General features: G+C 36.7%; 1 protein-coding gene across 37 annotated transcripts in view; it reads right to left on the reverse strand.

Moving 5' to 3' along the window:
* Positions 1–1,248: 1,248 nt before the first annotated feature.
* Positions 1,249–19,315, reverse strand: part of LOC114255965 (putative mitochondrial protein AtMg00810) — a 37,116-nt gene continuing 19,049 nt past the window's right edge. For 34 of the 37 annotated variants that reach the window (XM_082893062.1, XM_082892942.1, XM_028195501.2 and 31 more), the window contains 12 exons: positions 18,880–19,042; positions 17,882–17,961; positions 17,285–17,359; positions 16,786–16,890; positions 16,543–16,695; positions 16,387–16,439; positions 15,929–16,253; positions 15,234–15,806; positions 14,995–15,118; positions 14,783–14,909; positions 14,344–14,430; positions 10,906–14,260 (listed from right to left, as the gene is read on the reverse strand). In XM_082893062.1, coding sequence (XP_082749188.1) covers positions 15,474–15,806; positions 15,929–16,253; positions 16,387–16,439; positions 16,543–16,695; positions 16,786–16,890; positions 17,285–17,350 — 1,035 coding nt within the window. In that variant the 5' untranslated portion in view covers positions 17,351–17,359; positions 17,882–17,961; positions 18,880–19,042 and the 3' untranslated portion in view covers positions 10,906–14,260; positions 14,344–14,430; positions 14,783–14,909; positions 14,995–15,118; positions 15,234–15,473. Of the gene's footprint in view, positions 7,386–10,905; positions 14,261–14,343; positions 14,431–14,782; positions 14,910–14,994; positions 15,119–15,230; positions 15,807–15,928; positions 16,254–16,386; positions 16,440–16,542; positions 16,696–16,785; positions 16,891–17,284; positions 17,360–17,881; positions 17,962–18,879; positions 19,043–19,315 lie in introns of those variants that run through there. The other 3 variants (XM_082893066.1, XM_082893061.1, XM_082892872.1) reach the window with 3 other exon arrangements.

The raw sequence follows: 19,315 nt of genomic DNA on the forward strand, positions 1-19,315 counted from the left end.
TCAGAATTTCTCTATTCCACGAACTTTTTGAGGTTTTGGTTGACAAAGACACAAAGAAGAAGGCAGATGTTGCAAGAGAAGCACTTTTATCAGAGATTGAACTGGAAACCAAAAAGGAGAAAAATTGAGTCCAAGAAAAAGAATAAAAATCAGAGAAAAAATAAGGATCCAAAGGTTTTTAACTTTAGACTCTGGTTGTGTTTTTTACCATCAAGATTGCTGTCATGTATGTCTTACATGTTTTGTACAAGTTCAGTCTAATACTCATAGCATCGTAGGTTACTCAAGGCGATAAGCTATATGTGCCACAAGAGGAAACTAAAGAACAAGTGTAAGTCCTCAATTGTCTCTCAATTGCAGATAACACTGTAGAAAATTATTAAAAGATCACAACCTTTTTCTACTGTCGGCTCTAACGCACATTTTGAGTTTAATCTGGGTTTTCGACCTTTGTTTTCCTCCAGTCACTTTCCTGTTAGCTACAATGGTGATTATCCCAGTTCTGATTGTTGTTGCTGCAAGAGCTGATGAATTGGGGCTACAGGAAAAGGAACTTAAGCATGAAATTGAGCATGATGTGGAGGAAAGAAAGCTCGAAGAGAAGTTATCAAAGGCAGATTGTGGAAGAGGATAAGCATAGAAATCTAGCCAAGCAAAATAAGCATGCAGTTGCAACTATATCAGAGGAGTTGAAAGAAATGGATGTTACTTGCTCCACTGATTTAGGGCCAGGACTGAGAAATGTTGGCGAAAACAATTGCTTTATAAATGTGATTGTACAAGTTGGTGTTCTGTTCAAAAAGTTTTCCTTTTTTGGGGGTCTCGATATAAATTTCATTTTCTATCCCCTTTAACCAAAGTATGATAATGAATTCATTTTATCAACCTTTCTGTCAATATATAGTCTCTCTGGCATTTAAGAATGTTTAGAGGCAAGTTTTTGAGAAGATCAACACCTGCTCATGCTCATATCAAAGATCCCTGTATTGTTTGCGAATTACATGGGATTTTCATTGCCCTAAAAGAAGCTAAGGAAGGAGATGATGCTATTTCTCCTACCACTTTAAGAATTGCTCAGAGCAAATGGCAAGATGGTAATTTCCAGGAAGTTAACAATTTTGATGGTCTTGTCATCATATTTTCACCCTTTTCAAAGTAATAAATTTAGACGTCATTTTTGTTTCCTATGTGAAAAACCTAAGTGATTCGTGATTTAGATCAAGATTAATTGCAACAATACCCAAACAATTAAAACTAACAATTTAAATTATTTAGCACATACGAAAGTGATTTAGATTGTTGTTTCAAAATCAATAAATCAACACTATCAATTTTTACGTGAAAAAACCACAATTGGAGCACCTCCAATTGTGATTAAAAAATCACGGATGAAACGCCACTAATCAATCCACTAAGAAAGAAAGAAATAATACATATTTACCAAAACAAATTACTTAAATGCAATCAATTTGTCTTCAACAATCTATATCTCTTTCACCACCGCCTTCGTCTTGGAATTGATCAGCTTAATGTTGAATCCACATCCAAGTTGAATCAACGACTGTGCATAGCTTCGAATTCCTTCGAATACTTCACGCTTGAATCTCCGGATACCACCGAAGAAGAAACACTCTTGTTGTTAAATAATCAATGATCTCATTGATGTATATTTGTTAAACCATGAATTTAATACTCAACACAACATCAAAGAAAACTAGTAAAGTTGCTCCAGAAGAAAACCCTAGAACCTTCAAAGAAGATTTGGAAGTTATACCCTAGATTCAGAGCAAACTGCAACTTTATAGTAGTTGAATACGCGATCTTCTCTCGAATGGCCACTTTATAGTAGTTGAGCGCAAGAATGGCCGCTCAAGCGGTGTCACCAAAACATGTGTTCCAAATTAGGGTCCACGTTTGAGCATTGGAACTTACGCTCAAACGTAAAATCACACCTCAGTATTTTTGTAGACAAACCAAACGGCTGAGAAGGTGAAAACTCTGCTTGAGCGCAACTTTCTCCACTCGAGCAGAAAGACCAAAACACCAAGGAAAAATACAACTCGATTAACCCAAGCTTGTTCGCGGAATTGACAACAAGTAGGGACCTAACAATCTCCCTCTTTGTCAATTCCCGGACAAAACTTCCTAACAAACACAGATACTAGACACATTACTTTGAACACAACCAAAAGCTTCACCCCAACAAAAAACTCCAAACCACAAACACCAATTCGATGTAAAAACACTTAGAAACACTGTGGACAACCCACCTATTGAAAATACCACACAAGCCAAAACTGTGGAACAAAATAAGATAAATAGATAGAAATAAGCAAAATAGCAAAATAGCCAAATATGTATATCCAAAGCTATCTATTCCAATACATCCCAACATCCATGTAAAACAAACCTGAGTGGTAATCTACAAACAAAAACAACCCAACCAATAATATCTACTCCCCCGTTTTGTCCGGGAGACAAGCAACAAAATCAAGAAACAAATCAAAACTTTGCAAGAAATACTGTCCAAGAAGTGCGAAAGATACATCACTGATTCGGCGGTGGCGGAGACTATTGCATCTGAAGCAGGGATAAAAGCTGAGCAAGATGTTGGGAAGACTGAGCAACAGACTCCTCAATGCGGCCAAAAGATGCCTCTAAGGCAGTGAGCAGGGCATCGGTGGAGGTTTCGAGATCGGTGAGCCGAACATCAAATATGCCCATCCATCTCTCCAAATGGTCAAAGTGGGAAACCATGGCATGCTCAAACTATCGCAGATGGCCCCTGATAGATTGAGCCAGAGGAGGTTGCTCCCCCTTACTTCCAGTAGCGGCATCAAACTCAGCTTCCTCAGGCAGAGGATCTTCACCCATACCAAAACCACCCACCCCCAAAAGAACCCCCCTTAACATGAGACTAACTCCGAGAAACAGTCTTTTTGGTGAACAGTTTGACAGGGAAGGCAAACTCATTGTCCTCAAAGGTAGGAACCTCGAGTTTGGTGAGAAAATGTTTAAGAAGGCAACCATAAGGTAATATTAAGGATTTTCTCTCAAACGCGGCAACCGTCTTTGGGATGACTAGGGTGGCAAGATTGATAGAGAGCTGGTGATCGATGCAAAAGAGAACATACCCTTGGTCTTGATTGATTTTAGAACTATGAGTGGTGACTATGATATTGGCACAGACAATTAAGTTGAGTAACCTGAACCGGGGTAGAAGTTTATTTTGTTTGATGAGAGCCCCCTTGATCCAAATGCGCGGTGTACCACACAACTCAATGGCTACCTCGTTGAAGTCACAAGTGGGTCAAACAGGGAAGGAACAGTGACACTGAAAGGCAGGGCCTATGCCCAAGAGCTCACGGATAAGATTGGGGGCAATGGTGATGGGCTTAGACCTAACCCAGGTCTTGAAAGAAGGACCAATATCATCAATTCCTTCGATGTTACAATAAAACTCTCGTACCTAGTCAAGATTTTGACGACCAGAAAATGATAGAATCAAGTCACGCCCCAAAGGATCAAACAGCGGCCAAATAGGTATGGACTCAAATGTATTGGGCTGGACATTGCGCTCTAAGTGGACAGAGGTGTAAGATTCCCCAAAGGGCTTTTTCTGCGGATGGAAACCGGTTGAGGTTATAATTTGGGCGAGTGTAGACATGGCTAAACCCAAAAAAAATCCCAAACCAAACCGATAGAAAACAACCCCCCAAAACCAAGGCAGAAACCAAAATCATTAGGACCAAAAATTTTTAGAAACATAGCCAGTCAACCAAAACCAGTAGGACACAAAGCCAACAATCCAACAAAGACATGAGTAAGAACAGAAATTCCAATAGGTATAAAAGACCACATATTGTTAACATAGCAAGAATAAGAGAAACAGGTAAAAGCCTAGAGTATGAAAAAGAAACAAAAATACTAGACAAAACCCAAAAATGCAGAAAGCAAAAAAAAAAAAAAAAAACAAAGAAAACACCATACTAGGCAAGACCCTATCACAAAGCGATAGCAATGGACAGACAAAGCAGGAAGATATATCAATGCACACACCAAGATTGACCCAATTAGAACCAAGAGCAACACAGAAACTGTTCAAACCTACCGTTTAAGTGTGTGATCAACAGAAACCCAAAAAAAAAAAAAAAAAAAACGCAGCCCAAGCCACCCCAACCAAGACTAAGTAGATAAAAACATGAGAGATAGACAAAAATAAAACCAAAGAAAATAGCAAGAAGAAGAATGAAGACATACCTGAGGCAAGATGGACGACTGGAGTAAGGGAAGTGCACACATTGATAAAGGAGACCAAGAGGGAATCGAGAAAGGTGAGAGTGCACAAGAAGCCCTAGGAGAGAGACGACAAAAATTGGAAAAAATGGACTGAAAGGTTGAGGGTTGGGTTTATAAAGCAATGCCGTCTGCTCGAGAGAGGGTTTTGACACTCGAGCGTAATTCTATATGCGCGTAGCTTGGCTTGAGCCAAGACTCATGCGCTTGAGCGCAAAAAAAAACCTCAGAGAAGATTGGTGCCTCTGCAAAAGTGCTAAATGAGGGAAATCTTCGCTTGAGCGCTAGAGTTACCACTCGAGCGGGTAAGAAAAAATAACAAAGGCAAAATGCACCATTCTAAGCAGTTAAAAACAACTCACACTGTCAAGTGGGACTTGAAACAAGAGAAGATTAGTACAATAGCAAACAGTGGCACTAAGAGTGGATAATCCACAGACCATGAAGCCCGTAAACTTGCAATTTTGACAATATGAAACACAATATCATAAGCAAATAAGGTAAACATCAATGAGCATAAGTTACATGGGAATACACAACTCAAAGACAAACATGAGAGCTCACATAATGATTGTTTGTGTGTGCAATCCTTGAGAGGTCACAGAACTAGAGTTAATCCTGGTACTGATCGGATGGCAGGACCTCTGACAAGAGTAACTAAACATCACTGAGAAAAGTCAAACCACTAGAAATTAAGGGGTATTTGTTGAGTAAAAGTAGAGGCTTCTCCTCATTCAATGAGTCCATTTGTTATTTTTTATTTATTTTTATTTTTTCATTTGATTTTTGACATTTCTTTTTTGTGGGCACTCACTTGTGGCTTTCACACTTAATAGTATGGAGACCAAACCAGAGAAGGATGGAAACAATAAAGAAGGCCTGGTTAGTGCTTCCGAGGTAGCCTTTCCTTAATGCCCGGACTTCGAACTCTAAAGAAATGAGAGAGGAACCGTGGAAGTGAAAATTGATGGTAGATTGGTTAAGAGACTCAATATCACCCATGATATGCTAGTATAGGTCAATTCCTCTAAAAATGTATAAGAGACTGTTAGAAGTCCATAAAGAAATTTGATCACTTGAGCGGAAACCCCTGCAACAGTTTATCTCAAAGAAGTGTACAGAATGAGATCATGAAATCAATAAGCATGAGCATTCAAAATAAGCTATGAACAAAGAAGAATGAAATCTTGCAAGCAGCATGAGAGGTGTTCATATAAGTCTTCAATGCAAGGATGACAAGAACCAATGACAATGAGATTATAGCATCCAAGAGCACAGAAAGCCAATCACTCTAACCCACTCAAGTAACAATTCACACCCTAATGACTGAGCACTACACCCAAGGTCTTTCTAAGGAATTCAAACCTAAGAAGATTAAGGGGTTTTATAAAAATATCAGCCTTTTGATGCTCAGTAGGTACATATTCACGAACAACAAGGCCCTCTTCTACTAACTCTCGAATGAAATGATAATGAATGTCAATGTGTTTGGTGCGAGAGTGTTGGATGGGAATTTTAGAAATATTAATGGCACTGGTATTATCACAGAAAAGGGTGAGAGTGTCCTGGTCTATGTCATAATCATAAAGCATTTGCTTCATCCACAACATTTGTGCACAACAACTCCCTACAGCAATGTACTTAGCCTCAGCGGTCGAAAAAAAGATGACATTTTGCTTTTCGCTATGCCAGGCAACCAAATTATTCCCAAGGTAAAAACACCCTCCAAATGTGCTCTTACGATCATCAGCACACCCAGCCCAGTCGGCATCAGAAAAATTAGTGATTTTGGCTGTAGTGTTGGTCGAGAACCAAATCCTATACCCTAATGTCCCATTAACATACTTAATGATACGTTTGACCGCAAAAAGTTGAGACTCTTTAGGACAGGTTTGGTAACAGACACAAACACCTACACTAAATGGAATGTCAGGTCGATTGGTTGTGAGATACAAAAGACTCCCTATCATACTCCAATAAAAGGTAGGATCAACATCAGTACCAGAGGAATCTTTGGAGAGGTGAAGACTAGTGCTCACGGGAGTGCGCGCATGTTTGGCCGACTCTAGACCGAACTTAGACACAAGGTTTTTGGCATACTTGGTCTGAGAGACAAATATACCTGAAGGAGACTGTTTTTGAAGACACAAGAAATAAGACAACTTCCTTATCATGCTCATTCCAAACTCATGTGTCATGCAATCTGAGAAATATTTCACGAGAGAATCAAAAGTGGATCCAAACACAATATTATCAACATAAATTTGAGCAACAAGTATACGAGACTTAGTATGTTTCACAAATAAGGTTTTGTCCACACTATTCCTTTGAAAGTCATTATCAAGAAGAAAGGTAGTAAGTCTATCATACCAAGCTTGAGGGGCTTGTTTCAACCCATACAATGCCTTGTCTAACTTATAGACATGGTGTGGACAGTTTGGGTCCTTAAACCCTTTTGGTTGCTCAACATAAGCCCCTTCTTTCAAGTAATCATTCAGAAAGGCACTTTTTACATCCATTTGAAACAATTTGAACCGTAGAAAGCATGCAACACCAAGTAAAATCCGAATAGATTCGAGACGTGAACAAGGGCAAACGTCTCATCATAGTTAACACCCTCTACTTGTATATAGCCTTGAGCAACCAACCTAGCTTTATTTCTAACCACAGTACCATTCTCATCAGATTTATTTTTACATTTCCACTTGGTACCTATCACATTCATGTCTCTAGATTTGGGAACAAGAGTCCAAACTTTGTTACGTTCAAATTGACACAACTCTTCATGCATTGCATTGACCCAACTATCATCTAGTAAGGCTTCTTTTATATTTTTAGGTTCAATTAACAACACATAGTACATATGGGATACCTTTTCCCAAGTTCCATTGCTTATGGGCTTCATTTAAAGTTACTTTTTCTTCTTCTTGTGAAATGTTGGTTTAGCAAAATGATTTAGCTGATTTTTTTTTCTCTTTCCATTTTACTGAAGAATGTCTCCTTGCTTGATTGATACTCAATTCTCATTCTTTCCCTGTAGTATAGCAAATGCACTATTACTAGTTTGGCATCACTAGTTATATTTTGGACTAAATCAATAATATGACACAAGAATAGTTTATCTCATTAACAAATTTCCTTTCAGGTTTGTTATAGCCTAGAGCACTACATTTGCTTTGTTTACAACCATGCGAAAAAAAATTGGATTTTGCATGACGATAATAAAGTGAAGGTACATTCAATTAAGTTACAAGGTTTTATTCTTACATCTTACCTTTCATTTAGTTTGTGTAATTTATGTTTAAATTTGAACAGGTTACTGGTAATTGGGATGGTGTTCTTGCCATGTGTTCAAGAAATCGTTTGCAACCCCAACTACTATTTTTTGAAGTGAAGGGAAGTGCCTCTGTAACTCCTTTGGAGGAAACCAAGGTGCTCGACAATCCTTAGGAAGTACGAAAGGAAAAGATCTGGCAACCATGGCAAGGCCAAGCAGCCTTTTATTAAAGCTAGGCTATCCTGAATGTCATTCTAATCTGTAAACAATTGAAAAAATAATAAAATTGACACGACATCTGCAAATCTCCAGGACTTGTTTGGATGGTTATATTCCCAAAGAAATATGTAGCAGTAAAAAGGGCTTTATGCCTACTTATAAAGTGACTTATTATGTATTACATACAATTATTGTTGTTTACCATCTAAGGTTATTTTAATTCCATTATACATCTTAAGATATAGATAAAATGGGGCATATACAGGCAAGTGCTTGTGTTTTGGATTGTTGCTCTTTCATGGGTGGGAAAATTTGATCCGACAAAAGATTCTCTGAATAACTAACAAAAAAAATAAAATAAAATTGATGAAGTAAAATAAAACCAAATATTGAATTCAGTGTTCCATATTCCCCCTGAAACATAAATGAGGAAATATGAGCTTGCCATATTGAGAGGTAGCTAAAGGAGATTCCGGACTTCTAAAATTTATATTTATTTCATTTACTCAAGTAGTTGAAAACTATGGAAGGGCCTTTGCTCAGATTTCTGGTTTGTCAACAATTTTCAGAGACATCATGAGCATTGTAATGAGCCAAAGGGTGCCGTCAAAGCTACCCTTAGGGTTGATTTGATATTTAGAAATATTGATTTAACAAATATATTAGGGCGAGGTTGTTAGATATTGGTTTAATTTTATATTTTATTACTGTTTGTTTGTATTCAATATTCAAATTTGTAGTTTAAATTCTATAAAATTTGTGGGTTTGTGATTCTATTAACTTCTATTATTTGTAGTAAAATTTGTTATCTGCAGCGATATGCTTTATAATTTTTTATTTTCATTTTTCTGTAGATATGGATTTGGGTGATGAACACCCATGCAGTCATCCTCTTCAGAGACAGTCTAATAATGTTATTTATGTACTTGAGGGTGACCTGGGAGACCATTCCTATGGTTATACCTCCATGCAAAACTGTGTTAAGGATTACACTTTTAAAATTAGTACATTGGATTATAAAACTGATGAGGAGGCGTTTGAAGGGTTTATCTGCTTGAAGTCTTGCAAAGGGTTCTATGTCTTCGATGGTTTCATGTTGGATAACAACATTTTATTAATAAAAAGATTAGGGCCCGACTTGGCAACGTACTTTCAAGATGAATACACAACATTTTTAAGAAAGGGTGGGCCTTACACTCGTTGGTTTGACTTTATCAAGGACAAATTTTGTGCAATTTTCAGGTATTGTTTTCTTCTAATTATTATGTTTAATAATAATACTTTGTAATTATTATTTTTTGCAATTAGTTATAATTGTTGTTATGTAGGGATATATTTAACAGATTACGGCACATATATTCATTACAAATTTGTGAGTGGAATGAGGGCTGGCGATACTTCAGTAATCAATAATTGTGTGAAACTTATTTTTTATTCATAATCCTAAATCTGGTACGTTTAGCAAGTTATATATTTTTATTTTAGACTTTCTATTTTAATAATTTCTTTTCTTGGTATTGAAGTTTTTTTGTTTTATAGATTTTTTTTTTTTTTACGAAGTATTTGAGGAGCTTGTTGAACTAAGGAAAATAATCATTGAAATTTTATTGAAGCCGTGTGGTAATTGGGATGGTTCTATAAAGATGCTGGAAGATTGTTTTCATCAATGGGCTGTACCAGCTGATTTGTACTGCTTTGTATATTCTCTGCGTGATGAAAATTATTTGTAAGTTTTATTTTTTTAAATCTTTTTTTTATTTAGGTGCCGTTTGGTAACACTTACGTTTTCAGTTTTCTGTTTATATTTACAAAAATTTAAAAAACTCAAATAAAAACTTGTTTGGTAAAATTTTTGATTTATAAATCAGTGGTCTCAGTTTATAAATTTGGTCAAAAAATGAAAACACAAAAAATGTGTTTCCATTTTGAGTTTTCAGTTTTTTTTTTTTTTTATCACCCAACATTAGCCACCACTTGCCACCATTTTCCACCACCGTCTTCCGCCACCACCACCCACCACCCACCCTCCACCACCACCTGCCACCACCACTCACCACCCACCTACTACCACCCGCCACCACCACCTACCTACCATCCACTCGCCACCACCACCTACCCCTCGCCGCCGCCGCCGCCGCCGCCACCACCACCACCACCACCACCCACCTGTCATCCACCCGCCACCACCCACCACCTGCCACTTCTATTCACCGCCCGCCACCACCACCCGCCACTTACTTGCCACCACCACTTACCAGCCACCTGCCACCACCAGCTACCTGCCACCTGCCACCCACCCGCCACCACCACCACCATCACCCACCACCCACCTGCCACCACCACCCACCACCCACCACCACCACCACCACCCACTCGCTATCACTTACCACCCGTCACCGTCATCCACCCACCCACCCACCACCACCATCACCACCCGACACCCACCTGCCACCACCACCACCACCATTACCACCACCCGCCACCGTCACCCACCCACCCATCACCACCACCACCACCCGCCACCTACCCGCCACCACTCGTCATTCGCCACCCACTTACTACCACCACCCACCACCCGCCGCCACCACCACCAACACCCACTCGCTACTACCCATCACCCGCCACCGTCACCCACCCACCCACCACCACCCACTACCACCCGCCATCTGCCACCCACCCGCCGCCGCCACCACCATCGCTTACTCGCTACCACCCACCACCCACCACCCGCCACCGTCACCCACCCACCTACCACCACCATCACCACCCTCCACCCTCCACCGGCCACTCACCACCCACCACCCGCCACCCACCTCCCACCACCACCCACCACCACCTCCCACTCATTACCACCCACCATCCGCCACCGTCACCCACCCACCCACCACCACGAGTTACCCACCACCCACCGTCACCATTTTCCACCACCGTCTTCCGCCGCCAATTGCCATTTCTCACTCTTTTATATTTTTAATTTTTTTTAAACATTTTGTCAATTACCAAACGCGTTTGTAGTTTATGTTTTTCTAAAAATAAACAAAAAATAAACAAAAACCAGTTTATAAAATTTTTGTAAATATAAACTGAAAACGTAAACGTTACCAAACACACCCTTATATATTTTTCAATTCACTATTTTTTTTCTCCTTTTTGTAGGAATAATGTTGATTTGGATTGCCTACTTGATAATTCTTCTCTGGAATACAATGGAAAAATCTAAGTTCATTCGTAAGTTGGATAATATTTTACACATGCGGCAAAGGTTAGATACCTCGTTTCTTGACGAGTATATACATGAATATCTTCGTGATACTTATGGTATTATTGTACCGTCTGGCTGGGGGAGTTTGGTTCCAAAGTCCGGGCCGGCTTGAGATGTCTATTGTCGGTTTGAAGCAGATATGAAGAAGGATAGTAGTGACAACAATAGTAATCGGCTTCAAAGTGTCAGCCATAAAATAGTAAGATACATACGCAACTTGTTTGAACATGCAAATTCGAACTTCCCTGTACATGTATATATATAACTTTTTTGTCTTTATTTATTTATTTGTCCTGTGATTTGACTTTATTAAAAATTAATTCTTCTTTTAAATTTTTGATAGATGCGTGTGACAAAGAAGAGAATTGTTTAGATGGAAGACGATATGTTTGGAGGGATTGCTGGCCTCTTACGCCGTGCATGCAACCACCACTTTTTTTATCCCCTGTCAAAAAGACTCAGCAATACTGAACGGTATTTAGTATCTCTGGCTGTTTTTTGTTTTTGAATTTTTTTTTTTTTGGGGATAAATAACCAAATACCATTTAGTATTCCAAAACAAAAAACAACCACAAACACTAAATACCATTTAGTATTGCTGGGGGCTATTTGACAGGAGATAAAAAAAGGGGTGATTGCATGCACGGCGTAAGAGGAGAGCAGTCTCTCCAAACACAAACATAATATTGTCTTCCCTCTGAACAATTCTCTCCTTTTCACACGCATCTATCAAAAATGTAAAAGAAGAACTAATTTTTAATAAAGTCAAATCACAGGACAAAAAAAAAATATATACAAGTATAGGGAGGCTCGAATTTGCATGTTCAAACAAGTTGCACATGTATCTTACTATTTTACGTCTGACACTTTGAAGCCGATTACTATTGTTGTCACTGCTATCCTTCTTCATATCTGCTTCAAACCGACAATAGACATCCCAAGTCGGCCCTGACTTTGAAACCAAACTCTCCCAGCCAGAAGGTGTAAAAATACCATAAGTATCACGAAGATATTCATGTATATACTTGACAAGAAAAGAGGTATCTAACCTTTGCTGCACATGTAAAATGTTACCCAACTTCCGAATGAACTTAGATTTCTCCATTGTATTCTAGAAAAAAGAATTATCAAGTAACCAATCCAAATCAACATTATTCCTACAAAAAGGGAAAAAAAAAAAGAAAGTGAATTGAAAAATATATAAATAAATAAAAAGCTTTAAAAAAATAAAAATAAAACTTACAAATAATTTTCATCACACAGAATACACAAAGCAGTACAAATCAACTGGTACAACTAGTTGAAAACAATTTTCCAACATCTTCATAAAACCATCCCAATTACCACACGGCTTCAATAAAATTTCAATGATTATTTCTTTTAGTTCAACAAGCTCCTCAAATTCTTCGTTTAAAAAAAAAAAAAAAATCTATAAAACAAAAAAAAAATTAAATACCAAGAAAAGAATTATTAAAATAAAAAGTATAAAATAAATAAAAAAATATATATATATAACTTGCTAAACATACTAGATTTAGGATTATGAACAAAAAAAAGTTTCGCACAATTATTGATTACTGAAGTACCGCCAGCCGTCATTCCACTCACAAATTGTAATGAATATATGCGCCGTAATCCGTTAAGTATATCCCTACCTAACAACAATTATAACTAATTGCAAAAAATAATAATTACAAAGTATTATTATTAAACATAATAATTAGAAGAAAACAATACCTGAAAATCGCACAAAATTTGCCCTTGATAAACTCAAACCAATGAGTGTAAGGCTAACCCTTTCTCACAAATGTTGTGTATTCATCTTGAAAGTACGTTGCCAAGTCGGACCCGAATCTTTCTACTAATAAAATGTTGTTATCTAACATGAAACCATCGAAGACATATGACCTGCAAGACTTCAAGCAGATAGACCCTTAAAACACCTCCTCATCAGTTTTATAATCCAGTGTGTTAATTTTAAAAGTTTAATCCTTAACACAATTTTGCATGGAGGTATAACCATAGGAATAGTTTCCCAGGTCACCCTCAAGTACATAAATAACACTATGAGACTGTCTCTGAAGAAGATGACTGAATGGGTGTTCATCACCCAAATTCATATTTACAGAAAAATAAAAATAAAAAATTATAAAGCATACCGCTACAAATAAAAATTTTTACTACAAATAATAGAAGTTATAGAATTACAAACCCACAAATTTTATAGAATTTAAACTACAAATTTGAATATTGAATACAAACAAACAGTAATAAAATATAAAATTAAACCAAAATCTAACAATCTCGCCCTAATGTATCTGTTAAATCAATATTTCTAAATACCAAATCAACCCTAAGGATAGCTTTGAAGGCACCCTTTGGCTCATTACGGTCCTTACGTGCTCATGATGTCTCTGAAAATTGTGGACAAACCAAAAATCCGAGCAAAGGCCCTTCCATAGTTTTCAACTACTTGAGTAAATGAAATAAATATAAATTTTAGAAGTCCGGAATCTCCTTTAGCTACCTCTCAATATGGCAAGCTCATATTTCCTCATTTATGTTTCAGGGGGAATATGGAACACTGAATTCAATATTTGGTTTTATTTTACTTCATCAATTTTATTTTATTTTTTTTGTTAGTTATTCAGAGAATCTTCGTCGGATCAAATTTCCCCACTCATGAAAAGAGCAACAATCCAAAACACAAGCACTTGCCTGTATATGCCCCATTTTATCTATATCTTAAGATGTATAATGGCATTAAAATAACCTTAGATCCTTAGATGGGAAACAACAATAATGGTATGTTATACATAATAAGTCACTTTATAAGTAGGCATAAAGCCCTTTTTACTACTACATATTTCTTTGGGAATATAATCATCCAAACAAGTCTTGGAAATTTGCGGATGCCGTGTCAACATGTATAGCATGCCAATTTTATTATTTTTTCAATTTTTTACGAATTAGAATGATATTCAGGATTGCCTAGCTTTAATAAAAGGTTGCTTACCTTGATTGGCCTTGCCATGGTTGCCAGATCTTTTCTTTTCAGGCTTTCATACTTCCTAAGGATTGTCAGGCACCTTGGTTTCCTCCAAAGGAGTTACAGAGACACTTCCCTTCCCTTCAAAAAATAGAAGTTGGGGTTGCAAATGCTTTTTTGAACACATGGCAAGAACACCATCTCAACTACCAATAACCTGTTCAAATTTAAACATAAATTACACAAACTAAATGAAAGGTAAGATATAAGAATAAAATCTTGTAACTTAATTGAATGTACCTTCACTTTATCATCGTCATACAAAATCCAATTTTCTTTCGCACGGTTGTAAACAAAGCAGATGTAGTGCTCTAGGCCATAACAAACCTAAAAGGAAATTTGTTAATGAGATAAACTGTTCTTGTGTCATATTATTGATTTAGTCCAAAAACATAAATAGTGATGCCAAACTAGTAATAGTGCATTTGCTATGCTACAGGGAAAGAATGAGAATTAAGTATCAATCAAGCAAGAAGACATTCTTCAGTAAAATGGAAAGAGAAAAAAAAAATCAGCTCTATCATTCTGCTAAACCAACATTTCACAAGAAGAAAAAGAAGAAGAAAAGTGACTTTAAATGAAGCCCATAAGCAATAGAACTTGGGGAAATTTGTTTACTAAATCCATCATGAAAAATGGAACTAAATGATAGAAGAGTATAAAGCTAAGGCAAGTTTACCATTGAAATAAGATAATGTGTGTTTCTTGGATCTAAACCCTCGTACATGACACCAATATCAATCTTGGTACTCAGAACTCCCAATGTTGCAGATATTTTACGTGCAGGCTCTTCAAGACTCTCCCAACTAAGAATTGCAATTAACAAATCAAAAACTAGTAAACAAAGAACACAAAGCGTAATGAAATATTTTCAAACAACTTATAATTTACCTATTGTGAACACGTGGAGGAGTTGAAAGAATACATTGAGGAATATTTGTTTTGCTACAGCAGCCACAACTATTCTGATGTTTTTCCCTTATATCGCGTTCAAAAGCTCATTCAGATGATCATGCTGAGTTGGGAAATAACACAACTTTAAAAGACATATCCAAAATGGACTTTTCTTTTCTTTCGCTATAACAAGAAAAATTGACAATTTATCATAAAATGCTTCAGAAAAAACATGCCTTCAATTGTCTGATTGCAGACGCATTTGCCCATTTCCAAAGATAATTCATTTGTGGGGATTCAACAGTACTACAAGCGTTACAGTTCAATTTTTCAATTTTGTTCATTACAAAAACTGTATGTGCTATACAAGCATCACTATCACAATTCCGAGTCTATGTAACTGCTTCCGGGTAATTTTAGTATCAAAACCAAAAGTAAATGACCAATGAAGAACATCCAAAATAGCTTCAGAAGCATCATTCTTTTGTCCCTGTAAAATCAAGCAAATCAACAACCGAAGTTGCATAGGAAACAGAAGTGACGTCTAAATTTATAACTTTGAAGAAGGGTGAAAATATGATGACAAGACCATCAAAATTGTCTACTCCCTGGAAATTACCATCTTGCCATTTGCTCTGAGCAATTCTTAAAGTGGTAGGAGAAACAGCATCATCTCCTTCCTCAGCTTCTCTTAGGGCAGTGAAAATACCATGTAATTCGCAAACAATACAGGGATCTTTGATATGAGCATGAGCAGGTGTTGATCTTCTCAAAAACTTGCCTCTAAATGTTCTTAAATGCCAGAAAGACTGCATATTGACAAAAAGGTTGATAAAATGAATTCATTATCATACTTTGGTTAAAGGGGATAGAAAATGAAATTTATACCTAGACCCCCAAAAAAGGAAAACTCTTTGAACAGAACACCAACCTGTACAATCACATTTATAAAGCAATTGTTTTCACCAACATTTCTCAGTCCTGGCCCTAAATCAGTGGAGCAAGCAACATCCATTTCTTCCACCTCCTCTGCAATGGATGCAACTGCATGCTTATTTTGCTTGGCTAGATTTGTACGCTTATCCTCTTCCGCAATCTGCCTTTGATACTCCAACTTCTCTTCGAGCTTTCTTTCCTCCACATCATGCCCAATTTCATGCTTAAGTTCCTCTTCCTGTAGCCCCAATTCATCAGCTCTTGCAGCAACAACAATCACAGAACTAGGATAATCACCATTGTAGCTAACAGGAAAGTGACTGGAGGAAGACACAGATCGAAAACCCAGATTAAACTTAAAATGCGCATTAGAGCCGATAGTAGAAAAAGGCCGTGATCTTTTAATAATTTTCTACATTGCTATCTGTGGCTGAGAGACAATTGAGGACTTACACTTGTTCTTCAGTTTCCTCTTGCGGCACATACAGGTCATCACCTTGAGTAACCTGCAATGCTATGAGTATTAGACCGAACTTGTACAAAACATGTAAGACATACATGACAGCAACCTTGATGGTAAAAAACACAACCAGAGTCTAAGTTAAAAACCTTTGGATCCTTATTTTTTCTCTGATTTTTATTCTTTTTTTTGGACTCAAAATTTTTCTTCTTCTTGGCTTCCAGTTCAATCTCTGATAAAAGTGCTTCTCTTGCAGCATCTGCCTTCTTTGTGTCTTTGTCGACCAAAACCTCAAATAGTTCCTGGAATAGAAAAATTCTGACTAATTTAAATTTAGATCCAAGAAAGTTGGATAACATTGCAGAGAATTATGCTGCATTAAAAAGTCAAACCCGCATGAATGACTTCAGAAGGGGCAGAATGATGAACTGATAGCCATGCGTAGATGCCTGCGTAACGTTAACAATACTCATGACCGATGCTAGATGCTTGCTAAACTGCAGGATTGAGCATAATGAGCACAGGAAAAAAATATATATATAACAAAACTTTACTTGAGAAAAATCAAAGCTCAGGAATCATGCCTGAGAAATATGCAATATAAACAAGTTGAAAAAGGAAAATATTATGAAAATAAATATTCAAAAACAAAAATAAGTAATCAGAAAGAACAGTAATTAATCATCAAATTTTTTTTAGAGATTTCATAAATGAGAAAAATAGAAAGGACGCATTTTGCTCCAAAATTATAAATTAAACATTATGGTCAACAAATTTAGTCTCATATCAAATTGTTGAAATCCACAGCCTCAGCTCTGTAAATTGTATTTTCATTATTAGAGACAAATGAGGTCAAGTATCATATTCTGTACATAAAGAAACAAACCATACTTGCTGTTGTAAACTTTCCGAGAGAAACGAGCCCACGACCTGGTGGCCAGCATCTGTAACCGCCATCTTGAGGACCTGAAAAAAAGAATTGATATCAGATGCCAGAAAGCGAGGAAGGGAGAGGGTATAGAATTAACTTATTTATTTATTTTTAGATTGGAAGAAAAGCAATTATTTTTAGATTGGTTTTTTTAGATGGTGTTTGGGAAGTGGGTTTTTATAGATGTAGGATATTATTGAAGAATTTTTTTTTTTGTGTTTGGGAAGATAGTTGGGTTTTTTTGTGATTGGATATGATGTTTGTGAGAGAAAAAGTGAAATGATTATGGGGTTGGATGTGATATTTTGTTTGGATGTGTTTTTTTTGATTTTGCGAAATTTTTGTCTTTAGTGGAAAAAATGAGAAAAAACCCAACTAAAATTCTTCCCAAACACCACCTTAGTGACTCTCTGACTTTTTGGCTAAAAAAGCCATTTGCCAAATGAGGCCTAAACAACCCAAAAACTATATTCTTATCTAGGTTTTTAAACAAATCCAAAACTATCCAAAGATTATAGAAATCCATTCATCAAAGTCATATCCAAAACTATCCATACCTGTGCAACAACTTTTGATGTGGTAATGCTCCAAATCCAATAGTTGTGCTATCACCATTGTTATCACCACTCTTTGCTTCCTAGACAAACAAGGAAGTGAAATGAGCATAGAATTTTTAATTCTTCATAAAAGTACTGATAAAACTTCCAAAACTTAGAACAAGTAACAATGAGGCTATGGATTTAGAAAAATTCCATTTCCAGAATTTTTAGATCATTTTCCACTATACTTCATTTAAAAAGTAACTAAAATTCATCTGCCTGGTAGAAGATTATTTTGAAACATTGTTTCTTGATAGAACTCTTCAGAAATGTGTGTAGTAAAAATTTGGAAATTGATCCAAAAGAGAGAGAGAGATGAATAACCAGAGCCTAAAGGTGGTCCCGATAATATTTTGGATTGGACCTTGACCTTCTCTGGATTTGAATTTAATACAGGGGTCATCTAATAATAGCTTGGATGCAATGTTGGGGGTCCCAGTTTCAATTTTATTACAAATAGCACATCTTACTTTATTAAAACTATCATTTTTTATTATTATTTAAAAATCATTTTTTATGTTTGGATTAGAATTTTATATCTATAAGAACAAAGAGAAACTCTAGCATCCCTTAATTAGATCTAAGGAAGAGCTCGCATCAGACAGATGAACTATGTGAAGATGAGCTCCTTCAGCAGGGCCACCAGCCCTTGCGTCGTTTGCTACTGTTAAGAGCTCTCTATTAGCTGCCTCTTCCTTAGTCATCATAGTAAAAATGAGCGGAAGGAGAACATTATCCATCCATTTAAGATGAAATTAACATAAATCACGCAAATCATAGTATGTAAATACATTCATCCTAAAATTCACACGAGGCATTCCTTTCATACTTTGAAGGTAGAAGTAGATAAACGCAAATATGACTGAAAACTAGCAGCCTTTAAAATAATGTATTTATGTAGTATGATTTGCTTGATTTATTTGGATGCACAGTAGAACGTAGAGAAATCAACTTACTTTTCAGGAAAGGAACTTGAGCAATATTTTAAAACGAAGCAAGCCTAGTCTTGAGATATGTTGAATAGGATTGAGGGTCATCTGCAATATCTTCAAGTTCTTGTTGAATCTCTGCATGTACAAGTAAAAGTCTTCTATACTTTGCCAGTATGGACAATCCTTCCTACAGGTGAATAAGATCAACTTCATTAGAAAATTATTCATTTAGTGTGTTGGGGGGGGGGGGGGGTGGGTTAAATTAAATTAAATCAGCCAACTGTTAAAATGGTGCACGATGAGAGGGGACATGAGTGTGCATCAAAGTTTTTTTTTTTTAAAAAAATGTATATTGCACTGTACATTAAAAAAAATAAAAAAAATAATCTGTGAACTTGTGGATAAATTTGGAAATGCATCAGTAAACATCAAAGATGTGGCAGCAAATAACACCGTCATT

This window comes from Camellia sinensis, chromosome 1 (genome assembly GCF_055761805.1).
Source record: "Camellia sinensis isolate YWXY chromosome 1, ASM5576180v1, whole genome shotgun sequence".
In the NCBI taxonomy this organism is placed as follows: Eukaryota; Viridiplantae; Streptophyta; class Magnoliopsida; order Ericales; family Theaceae; genus Camellia; species Camellia sinensis.